Source organism: Sus scrofa, chromosome 14, assembly GCF_054392235.1.
Source record: "Sus scrofa isolate SSC_HxYL_T2T_F1_AM1 chromosome 14, Sscrofa_HxYL_maternal_Yorkshire_Landrace_v2.0, whole genome shotgun sequence".
Lineage (NCBI taxonomy): Eukaryota > Metazoa > Chordata > Mammalia > Artiodactyla > Suidae > Sus > Sus scrofa.
The window spans coordinates 77,208,177-77,226,919 of NC_139396.1; the positions used below are offsets into that span (position 1 = coordinate 77,208,177).

The 18,743-nt window shown below is 54.6% G+C and overlaps 1 protein-coding gene across 3 annotated transcripts in view; it reads right to left on the minus strand.

Moving 5' to 3' along the window:
* The window catches only part of GPR137B (G protein-coupled receptor 137B), a 56,110-nt gene extending 38,920 nt beyond the window's left edge, over positions 1 to 17,190 (minus strand). For all 3 annotated transcript variants that reach the window (XR_014827832.1, XR_014827833.1, XM_021072472.2), the window contains exon 1: positions 16,707 to 17,190. Coding sequence is in view for 1 of the 3 variants with exons in the window: in XM_021072472.2 (XP_020928131.2) it covers positions 16,707 to 17,120 (414 nt within the window). In the remaining 2 variants the exon portion in view is untranslated. The remainder of the gene's footprint in view (positions 1 to 16,706) is intronic.
* Between the last annotated feature and the right edge of the window lie 1,553 nt (positions 17,191 to 18,743).

Sequence of the window (18,743 nt, forward strand, 5' to 3'; positions counted from 1 at the left end):
GGAATGTGGGGAGGTGTGTGAGGTGTGAGGAGGTGTGGGGTGATGTCAGGAGGTGTTAGGTAATGTGAAGAGGTATGGGGAGGTGTGAGGAGGGGTAAGGTGAGGTGGGGAGCTGTGAGGTGTAGGGTGAGGAGGTGTGAAGTAACGTAAAGAGGTGTGGGGAGGTGTGTGGTGTAAGGAGGTGTGAGGAAATGTGGGGTGATGTGAGGGAGTGTGGGGGAGGTATGAGGAGGTGTGGAGAGGTGTGAGGTAATGTGAAGAGGTGTGGGGAGGTATGAGGTGTGTGGTGTGAGGAGGTGAGGGGTGATGGTATGGGGAGGTGAGACTGTGTTGGAGATATGGCAGCCTGAGGGGAACCTGCACTCCCTGGGCAGGGCGGTGTGGGCAGCAGGCGAGGCTGGGAGGCAGTCAGGGAGGAGCGGCCTGCAGTAGGTGAGGACGTGCACTTCCCTGGCGAGAGACAAGGGAAGTTTTCAGGAGAATTAACACAATCAGAAGAAGAATCAGAGTTCCCATCGTGGCTCAGTGGTTAAGGAATCCGACTAGTTACCATGAGGTTGCAGGTTTGATTTCTGGCCTCGCTCAGTGGATTAGGGATCTGGCGTTGCCGTGAGCTGTGGTGTAGATCACAGATGCGGTTCTGATCCTGTGTTGCTGTGGCTGTGGCATAGGCCGGCAGCTGTAGCTCTGATTGACCCCTAGCCTGGGAACCTCCATATGCCTCGGGTGTGGCCCTGAAAAGACAAAAAAAAAAAAAAAAAAAGAAGAAGAAGAAGAAGAAGAATCAGGGGTGGGGAGCAGAAAAGGGTCTGGGACAGGGGATCAAGGAGAAGGTGAAAATGGAGGCCTATTAGTGGTTGCCTGGGACCCAAGGGTGGGGGAGACACGGGGTGACTGCTAAGGCCTCCAGGATTTCTTCCATCTGATAAAAAACATTCTGAAATTGGTGGCAGTGGTGGTTGCACAAGAGAGTAACTAGAGAACTTTAAATGGGGAACTGTCTGGAGTGTGTGAATTTGTCTTGATCAACATAAAGGGGCAGAGGGCAGGCAGGAGCAGGCCGAGAGGGGGAGCGGCCTGGGCAACAAGACCTCAGAGGCCCCGGGAGAAAGACCAGGGACAGGGGACCCTCAGGGAGGCCGAGAAGGGCTAGGATAACTGTGGAGCTGAGCCCCAGCTTGGCAGAGAGGGAGGTGCCTGGAGGGGAAATGGGGGACACTGGACAGCAGACAGGCGGGAGGAAGTGGGAGTGGAGGGTTTATTCTAGAACAGCAGCTACTCTTTAAAAATGTGAAATGAGAGAGATTATTCAAGGGCACCAGGATCTCCTTCAGGACCAGGAGCCTGGGCCCTGGATGGCAGAGCAGAAGGGGGAGGCAGGGATTGGGGGCACAGTGCTGAGGAGGGGGGGCAAGCAGGCTGGGCACAGGCTGGGAGGGAAGGAGGTGGCCCAGCTGCTTCCTGGGGACACTTCACCTAGAGACGATGGGACACAGGATGCTGCCTCAAGGAGAGGCCGGCCTCAACCCTACAGGGCCAGGAGCAGGGGCAGAAGCGGAGTCGGGAATGGGTACAGCTTCCAGGAAATAAAGCCTTTGCTGGAAGGCTCATGGTGGGTCCACGGACACTGAGCACCACATCTGGAATCATGTCCTAGAAATAGCTTTCTCCCCTCACAAACTCCTGCTGGTCTCAACATCATTTCCGCCACTTTCTGAAGTCTGCCTAGAACTGGAGCCCATAACAGGAAAACCAGAGGACTTTCTGAAGATGTAACTCAGGTTTGGACACCCACTGTGAGGGTCCCTGGCTTCTCTGATTCCTGCTTCAGTTTTAGAGGAGGTGTGAGGGGAAGTAGAAGACACACCCAGGTGGGCCCAGGGAGGCCAAGGTGGAGCAGGGAGCCCCCTCGGTCCCCAGCCTGACTCCCCCTCACCTGTGGACAGGCTGGGTGCCCTCTGAGTGGCTCCACGCCCTCCCTACTGCCTCTCAGATGACGCAGGGGGGCCCAGAGCTCCGTCTGTGACGCACTTGCCTGACGGAAGTAGGAAGGTTCTAGAAGCAGCTGCTGCCCTCCGCCTCCCTACCCTCATAAATTACAGTTCCCTGAACGTCTCACACAGCCTGTTCCCACCCTTTGAACTCCTGGCTGCCTGTTTTGCCCTCCTACCAACTCTGGTTGGCATCTGTAGCCTTACAATCATTTTTCCTAAGGTCATGCTGGCTGCTTCTGGTAGAAACATTCCAGGCCCTTCTTTGTGGGCAGGACAGTGTCTCTTGTGCATTCAGGGAAACCAAACAAAAGGAACCTCTTCTGTCCCCAGAGGCAGCGTCTGTGACGACTCAATGAGGCACTATGCAGCCGGACTCGCACTTTATTCAGAATTTCTCTATGCAGCCATTTTGCTTTATAAACACCCCCCCAACACACACACACACACACACACACACACACACACACACACACACACACACACACACCGCAACCCATGTCTCCACCTCTGTGCCATCACTTCCTGAACTGCTGCTCCCTTAGAAGGGATCAGGCAGAACAACCCTCCCACCCTGAACAGGCTCCAGACCCCAGGTCCTGTGTCCTGGTCCCACCTATGGGCTGGGACCCTGGAGACCCTGGGAGCAGCCAAGAGGGTCTGCAATTCTCTGCTGCTCAGACTGGGGTCTAAATCAATCTCACCTGCCTGACTCTCATGCTCATACTACTTTTAAAGGTATGCATACAAATTTCTTCCAAAATGTTACAGGTGGGAGTTCCCACTGTGGATCAGCGGTAACGAACGTGACTAGTGTCCATGACGATGCTACTGGATCCCCGGCCTCACTCAGTGGGTTAAGTATCTGGCCTTGCCATGAGCTGCGGTGTGGGTGTAGGTTACAGATGTAGCTCGGATCCTGAGTTGCTGACGCGGTGGTGCAGACCAGCAGCTGCAGTGACCCCTAGCCTGGGAACTTTCAAATGCGGCAATGTGGCCCTAAAAAAACAAACAAACAAAAAAAAAAAAAAAAAACCAAAAAACCAAAAAAAGTTGGAGTTCCCATCGTGGCACAGCGGAAACAAGTCCACCTAGGAACCATGAGGTTTTGGGTTCGATCCCCGGCCTTGCTCAGTGGGTTAAGCATCTGGCGTTGCCATGAGCTGTGGTGCAGGTCACAGACGCAGCTCAGATGCTACATTGCTGTGGCTGTGGCACAGGCTGGCAGCTGTAACTCCGATTCGACCCCTAGCCTGGGAACCTCCATATGCCATGGATGCAGCCCTAAAAGACAAAAAAAGAAAAGAAAAAAGAAAAGCAAAAAAGAAAGAAAAAAGAAAAGAAAATGTTCCAAATGTATGGTAGATTCAAACTTTATTATGAAACTGCATCGTATATATACATGTAGAAATAACATAAGCCAAACCTCCATACCTTCCATGCAGGTCAGTCTCCTTGATGCTGCCCTGTTTGTGCCAGAGTCTTTTCTTTCTAATCAATATAAAAGACACCACTGAAGCTCCCAGCATCTCTCTCCTTGGTTCTGTTCCCTCCCTCCTGTGCAGAGGGACAGCTACCTGAATCTGGTGCTCTGATAGCCAGGCGGGCTTCTATTTTTACTCAGATAAACAACATACAGTCCCACCTTGCATGATTTCTCACTTCATTTGAATGCATGCCTTCCACACCCTTTTGCAACCTGTCTGTGCACCTGTCATGGGGCATCTGCAACATATCCAGATTGAAACACAGGGCTCTCGCTTATTCATTGGCACCAAAGTGGGGTGGTCCACTGTCTGTAAGTCACAGCTGTGTGTCCATCTCCAGCAGAGTGACACTGAAAGACAGGTAAGATTGTGGACTCTGGAGTGGGTTCACTTGGGCTTAAATCCTGGCTCCACCACTTACCAGCTGTATGGCTTTAGTAAAGTTACCTCACCTCTCTGTGCCTCAGGTACTTCATCTGTAAAATAAGACTAAAAGTCAGGCCCATCTCATAAGTTTCTGTGATGCTTAGGTGAGTTTACACAGATAGAGCACTTAGCCAAATGCCTGCCACCAACAGACACTACCTCAGTGTTCATGGAAGTGTTTGCTGCCCCTGCTGTGGCTGCTGTGGTTAGCAGTAATCCCTGCATAGGCCCTCAAACCACACTTGAAAAGCCCCACGTATAAAACTAAGATCATATGTGCTTTCTTAACAATAAAAGGAACATTCATACTCAGAATGGCTAGGAACCACTGACACATCCACTATTTGCACTCGAGATCCACCTGCGACGCCCACTTCCTGATAAACCAGGGAATTTCTGCAAACCCCGAGGTCCTGGCTCCCATGTGGCAGTCATTAGGTTGTGTCTCCACATGCTGAGCACCTCATTCAGCACAGCAGGGTGACACGACCTGCAATTTTCTTTCATTTTGGAAGTCCTGAATCCCAGTCAAGGGTATCTCCCTTGCTGTAGGAACCTGAGGCGAAAAGAGGGCCAGTTTCAGCTCAGCAAGGGCAGGGGCCTGTCTCTACGGCTGCAGAGACTGGTCATGTTTCTAAAGCTATGGATCCCCATGAAGGAAAAGGGGTAGGCTGTCCCCACCATGTGATCCTGGGTGTGGCAGCCTGAGCCAAATGTGCCCTGGGTTCCTTGGGCTGGGGGGGGGGGTGCAGGTGTGATGGGCCCCCAGGGAAGTGACTGGCTCCCACATCATCTCCTGTCCTTGAACTTGGCAAGTGCACAGCTCAAGCAGCGAGTCCTGCTCACTGCCCAGCTTCACAGAGCTGCCTGCTTTCATAGGTGATCTCGGGACCAGCGCTGACACTGCCTCTCCTCTGAACGTCTATAAGGCCCACATCTCCCTGGAAGCATCCTCAGCCTTCTCCAGGCCTCCTGAGAGCTCTGCTGTCCTGTCTCGCTAAGCCAGCACCTGTAAGCCCTCCCCGGGCTTGAGTGTATGTGTGTTGGGGGGGTGGCCTGCTCCCCACCCGTCAGCCTGGAACCCCACGAGGGCAGGAGCTTGGCCTCACGCCTGTGCCCCTGATTCTGTCAGTGATGAAGGAAGGGATGAGGTCCTTGTGAGAATGACATCTCCACCCGCCGTCTGCCTCCCGCTTCCCTGACCCCCACCAAAGGCCCCTCCCCGCTCCAGCTCCCAGTGCCACCAGGTCCCTCTCTCCTCCACCCTCCATCGCTCACCAGAGCCTCCCGACCCTGTTAAGCAAACAGAGGCTCCATCCAAGCATCAGCACCAGCCAGGCCACCAGCAGCTCTGGGCTCCACACTGATCAAGTCAGGCCTAATGCAACACGGCGGGGATGGGCAGGGTGCACCCTGGAAAGCGCACCTGTCCAAACATCCAAATGCCCTCACAGTCACCACTCGACACCCTGAACCCTGCCTGTCCCATGTCAGCTCTTGCCACCTGAGCATCTGGGTTCAGGGACATGGCTGGTCAGACTGCCATGAACCTGCTTGCTTGCCCTGATAAACTCTCCCTACCTTCCCAGACCTCCGTGTCTCCCTGGAAGATAAGACGGTTATTAGTACAAATACTCATTACGGTGACTTGGCTTTTTGTTTGTTTGTTTGTTTGTTTGTTTTTTGTCTTTTTGCCATTTTCTTGGCCACTCTCATGGCATATGGAGGTTCCCAGGCTAGGGGTCGAATCGGAGCTGTAGCCGCTGGTCTACACCAGAGCCGCAGTAACGCAGGATCCAAGCCATGTCTGCGACCTACACCACAGCTCATGGCAATGCCGGATCCTTAACCCACTGAGCAAGGGCAGGGACCGAACCCACAACCTCATGGTTCCTAGTCGGATTCGTTAACCACTGCGCCACAACAGGAACTCCATCTTGGCTTTTAAAAATGGTTATGTGAATCCCCAGAGGGCAGCCTGTGGCCCCCACCTAGGAAGCCCCACAGGTAAGCCTGCAGCCTTGCTTCTAAGGGGGCGGGGCCTGACCTGCAGGGAGGAGGGAACAGATGTGAGCCTGGCCACCCACCTGCCCCCTGACAGCCTGGTCACAGATGCACATCCTGCCCGTCACGGACACAGGTGGACACAAACAAAGCCCACAGCCTCCCTGGCAGATTCGCCCTCCTCAGGCTCATGAATGGGCAGGGCTGTGGCCACACCATGATTGCTCTGATGTTTCAGAATTGTTCTGGCCACAAAGTCTGTCACAGTCCAGTGGCCCAGGCCCTGCCCCTAACTGTGCCAGACAGACACAAATAAAGTACCGCCTCCCACACGGCCAGCCCAGCTCCAGGCCCTGGGGAGGTGGGGCTCCCTGCCAGGTCTCACCCCCAGAAACCCATCCTCTCTCAGCAAAGGATGCACAAACCACAAAACAGGTCAGGAGTGACAGTGCCTCGGGGGTTTTCCCCCCAAGAAAATCACTTTCTGCCTTGGAAGGAAGGAGAATGCCAAGGTTTGCTGGGACTCCTACCCTTGCTGGGAGCAGCTGGGTATTTGTTATGAAGTACGTGCCTGTGTTCACCCCGTAAAACCTCACGTGGTGAGATTCCAACCTCCAGGGTGCTGATGTTAGGAGGTGAAGCCTCTGGGACCACTTGGTCATAAGGGTGAAGCCCTTATGGATGGGATCTGTGCTTCTGAGTCAGCCGCCTGCAGGCAGGAAGGAGCCCTCCCCAGGCCCTACCCTGGACGGCTGGCCAGCCTCCAGCACCAGAGAGAGACAGGTGGCTGGTGCTTTGGCCGCCCAGTCTGTGGTGTTCTGTGCAGCGGCCCCCCAGTGTCAGAGGATGCTCCTGATTCCTGCCCAGGAGAATAGCCATGGGTGCCTCCCAAGGGGAGGGGACACAGAAGCCGCTGGCTGGAAGCAAGGTGGGGGGGGCCCTCAACTCACCACGGGGCACTGGACGGGGACACAGGGGACAGCGACCCGGATGGTGAAGGACAAACCCCCATACCACCAGAAACAATGAAGGGAACTAAGAATGTGCCATGCCAAGCAGGGAGGACCCACGAAGAAAGATGCCACCAAGCCTGCAAAAGGCAGTCTGTCATGGAAGGGGTGACACTGCTCCACGTGGCCCCAAGGGTCGGGGCCAGCCTTCCCTGGGCTCCACCTCCCATCCTAGTGGTGGTCTGGACCCTAGAAGCTGCTGTAATAAGAGCAGGGCAGAGGGGTTTGACTTACACTCAAACAGCAGCAGAGGCCCTGGATCTTTTTCAAACATGTATCCTGGAGGGAGAATTAGAGATGACAGAGTGAAATCAGCCCCCAACCTTGTATCAGAAGCATTTCATGCTTGGTGTCACCACTCTAAGGACTGTCACTAAGTCATATCGGCCAGTGGGACCCTGGAGGCAGAGTTTCCATGTTCTCCCTGCTCAAGTTCCATGAAGGCAGGAACCACGTGTGACCTTCGCCAGGTCTGCGCAGCCTCCAGAGAATACCAGACACTCAGAAGCACGTGCTGAGGCAGCAGCATGTCCCTCAGGGGCATCTGGCTAAGTGAACCGTGGAGCGCCCTGACCACAGAACAGCAATGGCCTTAATGAGGAACAAGTCAGTGACACAGGCTACTGCACGGATGAGCCTCAAAAACATCACGCTAGGAATTCCCTGGTGGCCTAGAGGTTAAAGGTTTGCTCCCTGGCCTGGGAACTTCTCCATTATGCAACCCAAAATAATTTAAAAAAAAGAAAAAAGAAAAGCATCCTGCTAAGTTAGACACGCAGACACACAAGGCCACTGATTGTATGATGCCTTTGATTGAAGTATCCAGAACAGGCCCATCCACAGAAAGCATGGTGTTTACCAGGGGCTGGTGGGGGAAGGGGTACAACTCCTTAATGGGTGTAGGGGGGTACCGTGGAGTGATGAAAATGTTCTAGAACTGAGTGGCGATGACGGCGGCACAACAATGTGAATGTACTCAACGCCACTAAGTTGTACTTATTAAAATGGTTCATTTTAGGGGATGTGGATTTCACCCCGATTTTAAGAGCACACTTGTTGAGTGAATCAAGTGGGTCCCCAGGTGGTTCCAGCAGACTGCGTGGCCATAAGCTGGGAGGACTGGGCCCCCTGTGCCAACATCTGTGGCGTCTGAGCGGGACAGGAGCCTGGTCCCACAGGGGCTGGGCCTGTGGGAGCCCCTGCTGCTCTCATCCCACCCCATCCCTCCCTGTCTGCCCCCTGCTCCCTGTGTCACACATGGCCAATAGACCATCACACCCAATGGGTGACACGACTGCTAACAGCTCTGCGGTCTGGGAAGCTGGGAGAGCAGTGCAAGAGGCAGGGTGGACCAGGGAGCCCATTTCAGCATGTGTAGATGTGGACCCCGTGTCCTACAAACTGCGTAGCTTAGCCTGTGTGTCACCAAAGGGTGGGGGGAGGGGGATAACATCGCCAGACATCCACCCTGAGGCCCCCCCAGCCCCCTGCCAGCGGGGACAGGTTCTTCTGTGTGTTCTGGGTGGCATGTGGCTCCCGGCACTCTTGTCTCAGTTTAAGTCTCTCTCTCTCTCTCTCCCCCTTAAGGTCTAGGGCCCTTCAGGGCACTGATTCTAGCTTACTGCCTACAGGTGACTGACGAGAGATGTCCCAAGTGAATGATGCTCTCTGACCACGAGACAAGAAGCCACAGCCTGTTTCCCACGTGCCCGAAGGACTTGCCCCAGTAGAGTTAATAGCAAGGTGGGATGGGAACTTGGTGACACAGGTGGGGCTTGACCCAACCTCGTCCCAATGTCCAGCCTGCAGCCTGTCACTGTATGGCCAGGGAGCTAAGAAGAGTTTTTCATCATTTTTTTTTTTTTTTTTTTTTTTTTGCCTTTTTGCCATTTCTTGGGCCGCTCCTGCGGCATATGGAGTTTCCCAGGCTTAAGGGTCTAATCGGAGCTGTAGCCACCCGCCTACACCACAGCCACAGCAATGTGGGGTCCGAGCCGCATCTGCAACCTACACCACAGCTCACGGCAACGCTGGATCCTTAACCCACTGAGCAAGGACAGGAATCGAACCCGCAATCTCTTGGTTCCTAGTTGGATTCGTTAACCACTGCGCCATGACGGGAACACCAAGTTTTTCATCTTTTTAAAAAGACATTTAAAAAAAAAAAAAAAAGAAGAAGAAAATATGCAACAGACACTGTATGAGGTGCACAAGGCCTGAAACACTGAAGTGGGCACCATCACAACTTCCTTTCCTACAGCCCCCACACACAAGCTGGTGGAAATAACCGACCCAGGGTAAAACCGTTTGGACCTCATCTATGCTCAGAGGTTCGCAGGCTCTAAACTTTAAGCCACAGGATAAACCAAAAGTAAAACATTTACAAACCTCTGCCACCTCAGTGGTGCCTACGTGCCAGGTATTGTCGGCCCAGACCCACAGCCAGGACGAGGCCTCTCTCCTCTCCCAGGAACTGCCAGGCAAGCCATGGACAAAGGCAGCTCTTACGATCACATGCTGCGACAGTTTCAAAAAGCTAGGAGTTCGTGTCGTGGTTCAGTGGTTAATGAACCCAACTAGTATCCATGAGGACGAGGGTTCAATTCCTGGCCTCACTTAGTGGGTTAAGGACCTGGTGTGCTGTGGGCTGTGATGTAGGTCGCAGATGCAGCTCGGATCCCGCACTACTGTGGTGTAGGCCAGCAGCTGTAGCTCTGATTCAACCCCTAGCCTGGGAACCTCCAGATGCCGAGGGTGTGGCCCTAAAAAGACAAAAACAAAACAAAGCTTGAAAAACCTAAGACTCACTTATGACATTTTTCAGATGAGCGGCCATCAATTTCCTCGACACTCTCCTCCAGGGGAGCAAAAGGATGCCGAAAAACGCTGCAGGCACTCAGGCCGGTAGGACCCATGTGGAGGTTCTGATGGAGACTCGAACCCTGGGTCCAGGCTTATGGCTCAAAGACGAAGGTGGCGGCGCCCAGCTCAGCCTGTGCTGTTGGGAAATCAAGGCTTCGCGGTCCATGGCCTGGATCTCGGATGTGCCACGAAGAGGCTAATTTCCCATGAATGCTGAAGGTGCTGAGGAAATTCGGTTCACCTGACATCGGCAGCAACCGTGCGGACAGGGGGAGAAAGAGCTAGAGCTTCAAGGAGAGATCTGGGGAATCTGGGCTATGAAATCAGAAAGCTTCTTCTTGGGGGGAAATTTTCAGAAGTAAAATTAGGAAGTGACTTCCTAGAGGAGCTAGTGGAAGATGGCAGACTAAATGCTAATAAGGAAACTTCTGGTCCTGTGCTTGTATGCACACACAAACACACACACACACACACACACACACCGCTCTCTGGTCCTGTGCTTGTATGCACACACAAACACACACACACACACACACACACACACACACACACACCGCTCTGTGGCCGTGAGCCCACTGAGTGCCTGCAAGGAGCCGCAAGTGCCAGGGGTCAAGAGTCCACAACAAGGTGCAGAGGTGAGGATTTCTTGCCTCTGTGTGTCTGTGGAGTCCCAGCTGTGAAATAAAATACCTGGGGGCCAGCAGAGGCTTGCCTCCTGTGTTCTCATTGCTTCTTAATCATCAGGAGGCCTAGAAGCTTCACAACTCCTAGATGAGGGCCTGGCACCCAACAGACTCAGTAAACATTTCTTCATTAAACTGACAGCCCAGAGCCAATAGGATCCACTTAGTCCCTCCTTCCCAGTGGAGCTAAAGGCAGGGTCTCAGGGTCAGATCCTCAGCGGCCTCCTCGTTCCCTGTCAGTGGGCATGGGGACCAGGATGCAACTTTGAGTTGGGGGTGTCGTGCACAGCCAGCACTCGTCCTGGCTGGACAGGTCACCAGGCTCCTCGAAGCCTGCATTGGCTCATCTGCAGAGTGAAGGGCTGGGGTGCTGGACTTCCCCAGGCCTCAGCTCTACGTCAGGAGCTGCAGCTGTAGTGACTGTGGTTTCCAACCTCTCCCCAAAGGCAGGCCCAGGGTCACTGCCCTTTCACAAACATGAAACTCGTAACTTGGTGGGAGAAGTTATTTCAGTGACATGGTGGGTTGATAAAGAGCTGAGCCAGTGCAGGGGCCTGACCTTCAGGACTTCGGTTTGGCCAGAGCCTGGGCTCAGGCTATTAGGAAATGCACAAAGAGCATCTTAGCAGAGGGATAGGAGGCGCTAAGGGACACAGCAGGGACGGTATCCCTTTAACCTGCTCCGACCCGGGGCCAAGGAGAACTGGGGCAGCCCTTATCCTGGAGCAGGTTGGTACCTGGCCACGGGAAGCACGCTGGGGCAAACCCAGCTCTGTCCACAGGGCCCCTGCTGCCTCCTGACTCACAGGCCTTTGATGACCCACAAGGACTCCCAGGCCCCCACCATGAGCTCCAACACTCACCCTGAACCCCAGACTCCCACTAGGAATTCCAATACCCACCATGAGCCCCAACACCCACCATGACCTCCAACACCTACCATGAACCCCAAACTCCCACTATTAACTCCAACACCCACCATGAACTCCAGCTGCCCCTGCCATGAGCTTCAGCACCCACCAGGAGCCTCAGGCCCCCACCATGAGCTCCAACACCCACCAGGAACCTCGGGTCCCACCGTAATCCCCCTGCAGCTTCACAGCCGCCCTCTAAGGCGTGGCAGTTCCTGGCTCCTGCGTCAGTGTCCACTAATCACATCACCTCTCCCCGACCCGAGAGGGCTCACTTCCCCTTTTCCTTCCTCAAATCAGCCTGTCATGGCAGGAATCTGCCCCGGGGTTCAAGAAAAGGCTGAACCAGGAGGAAGCTGAGCCCACCGCATTCAGCCAAACCCAGGAACCCCAAGAGTCTGAGGTCCAGACACGTAATTCTGATGGAAAACAGCTGAGAGATAAGGCTGCCCAGTGTCACTGAGCTCCCCCTGCCCCCCGCCCCCACCCCAGCTCTGCAGACATGCCTGCCTTGTAGAGCTGCCCTGGCCCAGAAAGTGGCAGCCTTGGCCTGAAGGCCTCTACTGTACGACCTGGAGCGGGGGGGGGGAGGCACCATACCTTGTGCACAGAGACCCCTGCACACCTCAGGTCTCAGAGTCTGGCCCCTCTAAGCCCTGATAAAAAAAGCAAATTAGGAGTTCCTTTCATGGCGCAGTGGTTAACAAACCCGACTAGGATCCATGAGGATGCAAGTGCAATCCCTGGCCTCATTCAGTGGGCTAAGGATCCGGTGTTGTGGTGAGCTGTGACGTAGGTATCAGACTCGGCTCAGATCCTGAGTTGCTGTGGCTGTGGCATAGGTCCATGGCTGTAGTTCTGATGTGACTCCTAGCCTGGGAACTTCCATATACCACGGGTGTGGCCCTAAAAAGAAAAAAAAAAAAAAAAAGGCAAATTAACACAGTGTTAGAAGAACAGGCTCTGGAGTAAATGCCTCTGCTCCAGCCTGGCCCTCTCACTTCTAGGGCAGCAGGAGAGTGGGGGTCTGCTGGACCCCCAGCCAGGCCCGGAGCTGGAAACCACAGGGACTCAATACTCAGAGCTCCCAGGAGATTCCCCAGACACTTGGAGCCAGACATGCACACAGCACACACAGGGCCTGCTAGCAACCACCATCTTCCCAGCTCTGCAGCCTGTGCCCGGAGCTGGAGAGGGGAGACAGGAAGTTATCAGCCTGTTGGCAGGAGAGCAGTGGCCACTGTGGGTGATGACGATAGCCTCCAGCCCAGGTCCCTGAGAAGAAAGCTCCATGGGAACAACTCAGGGGATGACAAAGGAAGGGACCTGGTGCCCCACTCCCTGGACAGAAACTTGCCAAGCTGGATGCTTGAGGCCAGAAGGTGTAGACATCAGAGCAAAGTGGGTTGTGGGGAAGGAGTCCTAGCAGAGGGCAACTTGTGCCAGGGAGGTCCAAGGGTGCCAGGGACTGAGGATGGTGCCTGATTCCAGTGGGTATCCTGCGGGGGGCAGGGCCCGTAGGAAGGGAGACAACGAATAGGGGCAGGTGGGAGCTGGGAGGGGAGAGTGGGTGGGCATCCGTGCGGCCCCACCTGAAGACGGGACTAGGATGGAAGGGAAGTGGCCAGAGGGGCCAGGATGAAGTGGATCCCACGATGTAGACACAGCCCTGGGTAGAGTCGCCCAGAGAGGCAGAGCAAGGCAGGGAATGCACAGGTAGAGTCACCTGAGGAAACCCTGTCCCCTCGCCAGCAGAGCCAGACTCCAGAGATGCAGGGGCAGAGGCTTAGAGTGTGGGGTACTACCCTAGCAGAGCAAGGCAGGGAATGCACAGGTAGAGTCACCTGAGGAAACCCTGTCCCCTCGCCAGCAGAGCCAGACTCCAGAGATGCAGGGGCAGAGGCTAAGAGTGTGGGGTACTACCCAAGCACTAGATGCTAAGCCTGGCGTGCCCTGGACAGGAGATTTGAACTGGATGTCATTTTCATAACTGAGGATGGTAGGAAGCGGGGTGGTTGACCTCAGAGGGGGTGAAACCGTGACCTAACTAGCAGTTTTACAACAGTGATTAGGGGAAACAGTAAATCAAGTTGAGCCTGCTCAACTACCAGGGTACCCTAAGATGTGGGTCTTCAGGCAGGGGCTGCTGACAGCTGAACGGCGTGCGCCCTGCACAAGGTGTCAGCCTGGGTGGGTGGGAGGCTGGGTGACGGTGCTCCCCCAGCAGCCAGGACTCAAGCATCCCCATGCCCCTGAGAGTGCTGTACCAGGGCTGGGCATGAAAACCTCAGGAGAGAGCAAGAGTTCCCTTCTTCCCAGCTTACCAGGGAAGCTTCCGGGATGTGAGGAGGCCACCCTGAACAGTGGGCCAGGTACAGAGGACATATCACCAACAGAAAAAAGTGTCCTCTACTCTCAGAACCAAATTGAATGCACTACTCCCCTCCCACTGCCTTTTCCCCCTCCCACCTAGGAAGTGGTGCAAACCCACCTCCTCTCAGAGGACAGGGTCCCCCTCGAGTCTCCTTAGTCCCCTGGGTTATTACCTAGCTGTGTTTAATGAACACTTTTTTTGTCTTTTTAGGACTGTACCCTCGGCACATGGAGGTTCCCAGGCCACAGGTCGAATTGGAGCTACAGCTGCCGGCCTACGCCACAGCCACAGCAGTGCCAGATCCAAGCTGCATCTGCAACCTACACATCAGCTTGCAACAATGCCAGATACTTACCCCACTGAGTGAGGTCAGGGATGGAACCCACATCCTCGGGGACACTATGCTGGGTTCTTAACCTGATGAGCCACAATGGGAACCCTGGATGAACACTTGGTATCTCCCCGACTGGATGCCAAGCTCCCAGAGGACACTGAGAGCTGGGTACATTTCCCAGCTCTAAGAAGTTTCAAATACTGTACCACAAAGGCTTATCCTTTAGTCACAGATGTGGGTATGACTCCTGGCGCCAGTGCTCATTGGCCGTGTGACCTAGGGCGAGTCATATGGACCTCCCTGAAAAGTAGGGGCACCGTCAATATTTCTTCAGGGGGTCGATGTGAAGAACAGGTAAGGCAGACCACTTAGAACCATGCCTGGCACATAGCACAGGCTTCTTAATTGCTACCCACTATCCCCCACCTCTGGAATCTGATTTACACACTCTGAGATGGGGCTCGAGCCATGCCAGTGTAGAGAATCCTGCTTAAGAGGAGGCGTGAAGGAGGGGAAAGGAAGAGAGGTGCGGGAGCTGGGAGTCAAAGAGGGACCCTTTTATAACGCAACAGAAATACCAGAGTATCTGTCAAAAAGCCAAGGAGTGGTTTCTCTGCCAAGGTCAGAGGTGCCAGGAGTTAGTGCCACCTTCTCCTGCCAGTCACCCTGGAGATATAAAGAAATCAAGACCCAGAGTAGCCATCACGGCTCAGCGAAAACAAACCTGACTAGCATCCATGAGGACGCAGGTTTGATCCCTGGCCTTGCTCAGTGCACTAAGGATCCGGCATTGCGGTGACCTGTGGTATAGATCGCAAAGGCAGCTCGGATCCCCAGTTGCTGTGGCTGTGGTGAAGGCTGGCAGCTATAGCTCCAATTTGACCCCTAGCCTGGAAATCTCCATGTGCCATGGGTGTGGCCCTAAAAAGACAAGAAAAGAAAAGAAAAAAGAAAAGAAAAGAAATCAAGACCTGAGAGTTATAAAGAAGCCAAGGTGGTAGCTTGTGGCCTCTCCGCTTGAGAGGCTGTCTGCCTGGTCACTCTTTCCCTCACTCAGCATTTACTCACCAACCAGCAGATGGTGCAGAAAATGCCGCCCTGCCCCTAATCCAGCTCTGAGCACAGAATGTGCATGTGATTTTGCCAGAGAGCAAGGGCAGCGCCCTATGCTTTCCTCTCTTCTCACAAAGGGCCCAGAAGAAAGGTTGCAATGTGCAACCAAACCATTGTCACAATTCTTGAAGTAACATCAAGCCACCTGACTTTTCTATCTTGTTAGAATCATCCTTCTGATCCAAGTAAATAGCCGGAGTGCCTGCAATGTAGCTGACTGCCTGAACTGGTTTAAAAGTACTATGTAGACAGATGATCCACATTACTTGTGGACTGGAAAATATGCTGATACACTGGATTCAGGAGAAGGCTTTGAGTATAGATCCCTTTGATAAGATTATAATAGCTACTAAATAATACAGGTGTAGTTTTTTGCAGAAAGTATTTCCTCCAAATTTGCAGGCAGGGGCTCCTGCTACACCAATACACTCCCTTTTCTACCGTTTCTTCCTTTTTTAATCAACAGCATTTTCTTTTCATAAATAAGGACAAAGGAATGGAATGCTTCCTGGCACAAAAGCCTCTCCCAGAACAGCAGTTCTTCCATTCCCCTCACCAGGTGACATGGTCAGTGCTTCTCCCCTGGGAAGGATCCTAGCAAAAATGGACATTTTAGTGCTTGCAAAGCTAATGGGAGGCAGAGATGCCGATGACTGCTTTTTGCTAATACACCTTCATGTGATACTTTACACAGTATTTTCAAAGTACTTTACAATTACTGTACTTTATTAAGTCAACCATCACAGAAAACAAATGAACTGGTGCGGTCTCCCGTGAGCTTCCTAACAATCCGCCTCATAAAAAGGCTCCTGTGTGCCTGTAAAAGGGCCCCAGTAAACTTTTATGGCGTTTTCTCGGGGCCTCTCAAATGAGCTCCGCCGGTAACCCTGACCTCCCGCCGCCGCGCCAGCTCAGGAGCTGGGTGTCACCCTGACCGCTGTTTAGCAATCCTGCGGAAGAACTTAATAAGATGCATTTGAGCAGAGCTCCAAAGCCGAAAGCTCAAAACATCCCATCCAAACCAGGACAGTCCCATCCTGCCACCGCAAAGCCGGTGTCTGGCCCCAATCTGGAGGCCAACGTGCGGATGGCCTTTCCAGGCTGGAGATTGGATGCTTTGCCATGAGGGGCTATAGTGGAAACTCCTGAGTTCGAGTGTCCCTGCTGGGCACACCTCTCTTCAGTACCGATTCTGCCGCACGAGCCCAACGCGGGGAGGGCCCGGACCCACTGGGTGATGCTGAGCCGAGGGCAGAGGCTGACGGGGGGGCCTCCAGCCCTCACTTTCCTTTGCCTTCTCCTTCTTCTCCTTTGGGCATGGGTGGGCGTAACCGAGGAGAAAGGCCTGCAGGTAGGACGGGGCTCGGACCACCCTGGAACCTGCGCTACGTCCTTCGACACTCTCAGCCCTGCGGCTCTGCGACCGGCCCCGCCTGCAGTTGCCATCGCCCCCGCCAGGTGAACGCCCGCCAGGTGCCTCCCGCCCTCGGGGGCTGCTGCCCGCGACTCACCTGCGTGAAATACAAGTTCATCAGCGTGAGGGTGAAGAACTGGAGGCACACGGGGAAGCAATAGAGCAGCCAGAATACGAAGGGGCTGAGCGCGTTGGCCGCCACGAAGTCTTTGAAGTAGAAGGAGAAGAGGACCGTCCGCAGAGAGGCCCAGAAGAGGCAGAGAAAGAGGAAGACACTCTGGTAGCTGAGCCGCTTGTGGCGGTAGCGCAAAACCAGCCAGAGCTGCACGTAGATGAACACGAAGAGCAGCGAGTAGAACACGGTGTAGACGATGGTGAGGCCGAGCTTCACGTAAGGGGGCACGGCGGGGGTCAGCGTAGGGGGCAGCGAGTCGTTGCGCAGGGGGTCCCACGGCGGAGCCTCCATCTGTCCGGGGGCGCTGCGGCGCGGCCGGGAGCGCTCGGGCCTCATCGGGACTCGCGGCAGCCGCCGCCCCCGCGGGGGTCTCCACGCATCACACTCCACCCGGAGCCCGGCGACTGGAGGAAAGAAAACAAGCCGCACTTCCTCCCCCGGCACCACATGATTCACTGGGGCGGCCTTTGTCTGCGATTGGCAGCGCCGCGCCCGCCGCCCCCGCGCGCCCGCTAGGGCCGCGCGCCCCGGGTCTGCACCCTTTGCCCAAGGAGCGCCGCCCCGCGGAGCCTCGCCGCGCGCCCCCCGGAGCCCCGCCCCCCGCACTGAGCGCCCCGGGCCCGGCCCGCACCTCCTGCCCGGCCCCTGCGCTGCGCGCCCCCGCACCGCCTGCTCCGCCCCCTCACTGAGCGACGGCGCCCCCCGTGCCCCGCCCCCGCGCCTCCCCGCCAGCAAAGCCCCCAAAACCCTCGTCGCACACTTCTCCTGGGAGAGAGCTCCCCGTCTCGCGCTGTGTGTTGATGGCTACTTGTTGTCTTGCCGAAGTTCGTTATTTTATCTCAACAGCGACAAACGTTGCGATGTTTTTTTAACATTAAAAATAAAACTACGACTCTGCGACTATAAACTGGCCGGCGTTTTTTCTTGGACGTCTGGGGTGATGTTTATTTCTAAATCCAGAAATGCCAAAGACAAGGGTTGTGTTTTTGAGGTCACGTTTGTATATGCAGAGTGAGGAAAGCGGTGGTCCCTGTGGCTGCTGCCTGGTCTCCGTGGTTAAGAGGGACTGTTTTCTCGCGGAGACCCACACAATACGCCCCACATTGTGCTCTCTCTGTGGGGTAGGGGGTGCTCTCTCTTGGGGAGGGCGCGAGCGGAGGGAACGCACAGACATGAGCGGGTCAGTGGCCGCTCTGAGTGTGCTGCCCCCCTTTCCAATCCCACATGCCCAGCAGGAGGCCTGTCCACCAGACCGACCGACCGACAAGTTCTGTTTGCTGTGGTTGAGGGTTCCCTCCTCTGAAGCGGAAAAGTCGACCCAGTTTACGCCCCAGGGGGCCTCTCTAGCATCGTCTTGGGGGGCCTCGCTGCGGTCTGGAAGGATTTCTGGGCAAGCAGCTCCCGTACACTGAAGAAAGGGCCCCAAATCTCCAAAACTCCAGTAATATCCCTGATTTATTTTTTCATCTCAAGTTAATAGTCAACTTCGTGGCTAATTGTTCTTTTTCCTAAAAGAACCCCCGTGGAGCCCGGATCCAGCCCTGTTTTTCCAACACTTGATGCAGTGTTTACACCCTCCCAGTAAATTTCGAGTGCTTTGTCAGGGCCAAGTGTGCCTTTGGTGTCAAACTCCTTTTCTAGTTCCCCTATCCTTTCCCTCTCTCACTTGCCCCTCATTGTTCTGAGGATAAAGTCCAAACTCCAACTCTAGCTTCCCTCCCTGACTAGTCTCTTGGGGGGTGTTAATGAATGTTAACAACTCTTAACTCCTGTTGCCAAGAAAACTTTTTTCCATTCCCTTCTTCTAACAGGTGGCCAGATTCCATTCACCTGTAAGAGGTTACTTCCTCCAGAAAGTCTTCCCAGACCACAGCACCATCCACTCAGGTTAGGTGCACCACCTGTGTGCTTACACAACATCCTTGTCTCTCACCCCACTTGCCTGTGTTTCCTTAGGAT